The sequence below is a fragment of the Penicillium arizonense genome, assembly GCF_001773325.1.
Source record: "Penicillium arizonense strain CBS 141311 chromosome Unknown PENARI_contig180, whole genome shotgun sequence".
NCBI lineage: Eukaryota > Fungi > Ascomycota > Eurotiomycetes > Eurotiales > Aspergillaceae > Penicillium > Penicillium arizonense.
In genome coordinates, this window is record NW_019173457.1 from 1,072 (window position 1) to 5,604 (window position 4,533).

General features: G+C 53.9%; 1 protein-coding gene across 1 annotated transcript; it reads right to left on the reverse strand.

Annotated features, from left to right (window-relative positions):
* Positions 1-316: 316 nt before the first annotated feature.
* On the reverse strand, positions 317-4,485 carry PENARI_c180G01925 (uncharacterized protein; the record flags this gene model as incomplete). The annotated part of the gene is made up of 3 exons (XM_022638093.1): positions 317-3,898; positions 3,960-4,088; positions 4,150-4,485. Coding segments are annotated over 3 exons (4,047 nt in total), but the record flags the coding sequence as incomplete, so codon positions are not given.
* Positions 4,486-4,533: the final 48 nt, after the last annotated feature.

A 4,533-nucleotide genomic window follows, 5' to 3' on the forward strand; every position in this document is an offset into this window, starting at 1 on the left:
TCCTGAAAACGAACTTAGAGCGTCGTCAAGGCCTGTCGTGGCCTAATTGCCGTTCCCATTGTTAGGCTGCCCCCGGTGGCGCGCGACTCCGAAACCGTTGTGACGCCTCGGCGAAGTCCAGCACGGCTTTGACCGTCCTGGCTCGCGAGACGGTGTCTGGTTTACCTTTCTCACCTTGTTTTGAGCCTCCCAGCAGGCTCGACACGCTATTAAACGCGTCTCCAACTTCTCTCCTTAGCTCTCTCCGAGGTTCCCTCAAGTTCGGGCAATCCACCAGCACATGGGTGACTGTTTCTTGTGCGCCGCATGCGCACTGGTCGTCGTCACTATAACCAACACTCTTGCGGTAGCTGGATAACCAGTTGTGGCCCGTGCGCAGCTGTGTCAACAGGTACGCGCGGTTTCTCGGCAGGTTCCCGTATAGCCTCCTAGTATAGCTTGCTGGCAGGGTGTTATCGATCTTTCGTAAATGACCACCCTTGGTGGATGATTTCCATTCTTGTTCCCACTGAGAGTAGATGTTCCGACGGATGAACGCCCTCTCTCTGGTGAGGAGCGGGCGGAAAGGATGGGTTTTGCCTGGGCTGGCGGCGTCCTTTGCTAATCGATCTGCAGCGTCGTTTCCAGGATTGTCACAATGCCCTGGCAACCATTGTAGGCGGAGTGCGATTCCCGCCGCTAGAACCTCGGCGCCAGCCTGGAGGATTGCGTGAACGATGCGTTGTCCTGATCTGTTTCTCGCGCTTTGAACCGCCTGCAGGGCGGACCGGCTGTCGCACAGGATTGTCGCTGTCAGTTGTCTATCTGCTGTTCTCAAGTGTTGGTGGGCGATCTTGAACACTACACTAATCGCGTAGAAGATGCCTATGAGCTCCGCTACGTGGACAGACCAGCGGCTCATCGGTCCTACTTGGACCTGCTGCGCCTCGAGTATCTCTTGGTTGTTGTCGAGTGCTACAGCAGCAGCGCCTAGGTAGTCCTGTCGACCAGAGGCGTCAGAGTAGACAACAACGTCGGATGTTGAGCGAGTGGTCTCGGCTTTCTGTGCCGCTGTCTCGCGATCAGACCCGATCTCAATCTCAGCGAAGGGATCGAGACGCCACGGCGGTAGTGGTCGTGGATCGATGATTTCCAATTCGTTTAGCCTTTCGATATTCATGGTTTTCATCGCTTCCGCGAGCGGGAAGCGAGCGTACGAGCCGATATTATCCCTGCGTTTCTGGGCTCGTGAGAGCGCACTCCAGATGGGGTGATCCCGTGGTAAAGTGTGGAGGCTAGCGATGGTCCTCTGGGCTCGGTGGCGGAGACGCAGGTGGGTGGGGAGAACGTGTGCTTCTACTTCCAAGGTCGTGGTGGCTACTGTTCTGAATGCTGACAGGATCCGGATCAGCGAAGTCCTTTGTATAGTGTTCAGCTGTCGGAGGTGTGTCTTGTCTCGCAGTGGGTCGTGCCAGACCGTTGACGCATAGTCTACTACTGGTGTTACACATGCCTGGTAGAGTTGTCGCATCTGCTCTGGGCGAAGGTGTCGCAATCCGTTCAAGGCAATAGTGACTTTGGTTGCGCGTTTGGTAGCTTGTTGCACATGCTCCTTCCATCTCAGCTCCTGGTCGAAGATCACGCCTAGCAGCTTAGTTATGGGCGATGGCTTGACGGTCGTGCCATTCACGATAATATGGCCTTGCAAGTGTTCTCCCCTTTTTCGGGTCAGGTGAATGAGTTCGGTCTTCTCGGCTGCGAAGCAGGACCCAGTTCGCCGCGCCCACGTTTCGATGCGGGGGATATCTTCGGACTGTATCTTGGCTAGGTTCTCCTCTGTCGAGCGTCCTACTCGCCAGCGGAAGTAGTCGTCGATAAAGGCTGATGCGCCACCATGAAAGGTGACAGGTTGGTCGACTAGATCGGAGTTGAAGAATGTAAACAGAATCGGGGAGAGTGGTGATCCTTGTGCGAGTCCAGCGTTCGCTAGTGGTGCTAACTCTGTGCGGAAGTCGTCGAATCCTATGCTAGCATAGCGGTCACTCATAAAACTTGCGATCCATTTTCTTGCAACTGCGGGGATCCTCCTAGCCCGCAGGCAAGCATCTAAACTCGTTTGGTTGACCCCGTTAAAAGCTCCTTTTAGGTCGAATGAAACGAGAGTAACCACTTTATTTTTGTACCACGCCCGGTCGATCGCGTTCAAGAGTACCAGCAAAGCTTGTTCAGTGGTTCTTCCCGGGCGCCCACCGAATTGGGTGTCCGGTAGCAGGCCATGCTTTTCTGTGAGATATGAAAGTCGACGGGCTACTACTGCCTCGAGAAGCTTGCCTAGCGTGTTGAGGAGTGAGATCGGGCGGTAGGCTCCAGGGACTGAATAATCTGGCTTTCCGTGCTTCCTCAGCACCACGATCTTCGCGTTCCGCCATTGCTTGGGATGGTAGCCTAGAGTCATACATGCGTTGAAAATGTTGGTGATGATGCCCTTTAGGTATACCCATAGTTGTTTCCACACGAGCATCGGCAGATTATCATCTCCCGGTGCGGTGGTTCCTTTAGCGGCTTTTAGAGATCGTTGGATCTCTAGCTCAGTGATGGGTTGCCACGGAAGCTCCAGCGGGGTTAAGGTTGGTAGACTGTCGCAGGGCGTATTCATTTCGGGGAAGAACGAGTCCAGGAAGGCCTGCGCTTTCTCTTCATTCCCAGTAAGCTCGCACGTACCGACCTGCAGCGCTGGGGTACACCCCCAGGCATCTCGGGGTTTCATGTACGTGGCCGCTTTCCAAAGTTTCCCTTCCCCTGCCTCGTCAAGGAATTGTCTCCAGTGTGATGCTTTAGCTTTCTCAATGGTCCGGGTCCACGCCCGGCGTTTTTCTTGCATCTCTCGGAAGAGTGTTATAGATGAAGAATGTTCTCGTCCAATTTGGGCACAGGATTCCTGCCATTTTCGGCGAAGCTGGTTGGCCTTGGTTTGTTGAACCTTGAGGTCCGGAGTAAACCATCGCTTGGAATATGGAGTCGGGCGTACATCAAGCGTATACCGATCGACGGCTGCATTTGTTGCTTCTATGAGTTTCTGCACTATCTCGTCTAGTGCTGGTCGTGTTTTGATTTCCTTCCACGGACCGATTTGCCGCAACACCTCCTGGCCGATCTTGTTCCATTCCGCCCGGTCGAACGCTTTCCTTACCTTGGTAGCGGGCCTACACTGAGCTTTCAGATTCCATTCCGAGTACGTGGCACGGTGGTCCGACCCGTAGTTGTCGTGGTAGAGATGGCATTTGATGAGTAGGTCTGGTCGGTTCGTCACCGTCTGGTCAATAGTGGAGTTCCTCCCGGGGTCATTCAGAGCCCAGTATGTCGCTGTCCCCCGGGGGAGGCAGCTGTATAGGCCATTGGCTTGGAAGAAGGTGATAAGATCGCTTGCTTCTTCGATAAGTCGCGGTTGGATGTGGTTACCGCCCCAGGTTGGGTGATGGCGGTTAAAGTCTCCTGCGGGAACCACACTTGTGGATCGTCGACCATCGCGTAGAGCAGCTGTGATCGTGTTTTGGATGGCGGTGAATGCTGGTCCTGGCGACGCATCATCCGGCGTACACAGCGGGACAGATGGGATATAAATAGAAAAGAGGAGGAGTTGAGTGTCGGCTGTCCAGATCTTGACGGCCGCAATATCTGGGTGGTCGCAAAGAATCTGCCGGTGTGAAGACGTTGAGATTCGCTGGTTGACGTAGATTAGACTCCGGAATCGATCTGCGTCAGTCTCGAGAGTTGGTCGGTATAGCCGCCAGGCGCTGTGGTTGACATGTGTTTGGTAGGTGGTGATCGAGGGTTCTTGGATCAGAAGTACATCCAAGTTTTGGGTTTGGTGGTCGTTGATGAGTGCTTCCATCCTAGGTCCCGACTTCATGATGTTCAACTGTAGTATGCGCAGGTTCGTTTCTAACATTGATGGGGGTTGGAAGTTGCGGGTGTAGCACACTGTCGGTCACCAGTTGGGTGTTCGCCGCTACAATCCAGGCATCTAGCCCTGATCCCTGGGGGGCATCGTTGCCGCTCGTGTTGACCTGCACAATGTCCACAGCGTGGTGTTTCCTTGCACGACCATGCTAAGTGACCGAAACGTTGGCATCGGAAGCACCTCTTTTTCTTGATTTCGCGGCGTTCCACGCTACCGATATATCTTTGTCCAACAAGAAGACCATTGTTGAGGATGTATTCGGCTCCTTCTGCAGAGTCAAACCAGATACCAAGCGACGCAAACTTCCCCAGAACTTTATCTTTCCGCTTAAGCCATGCCAACTCTTCGATTTGGAAGCCTTTGTCGGCTAGGTCGTTTTCTTCCATAATTCTTTGAATGGCTTGAGAGTTCGCATTCTCTAGGTCGAAGTTCTCTGTCGGGGTGCGGTGTACGACGATGCCGAACCGCGGCTTGACCAGCTTTGTGTTGTTTCCTAGCTCATTCAACCATTCAGTGTTGTTGCGGGCTGCTTCGGCCGACCCTGAGTCTTTGAAGCGAATTAAGTATCCCGTTTTAGTGGTACCAATGCCGGC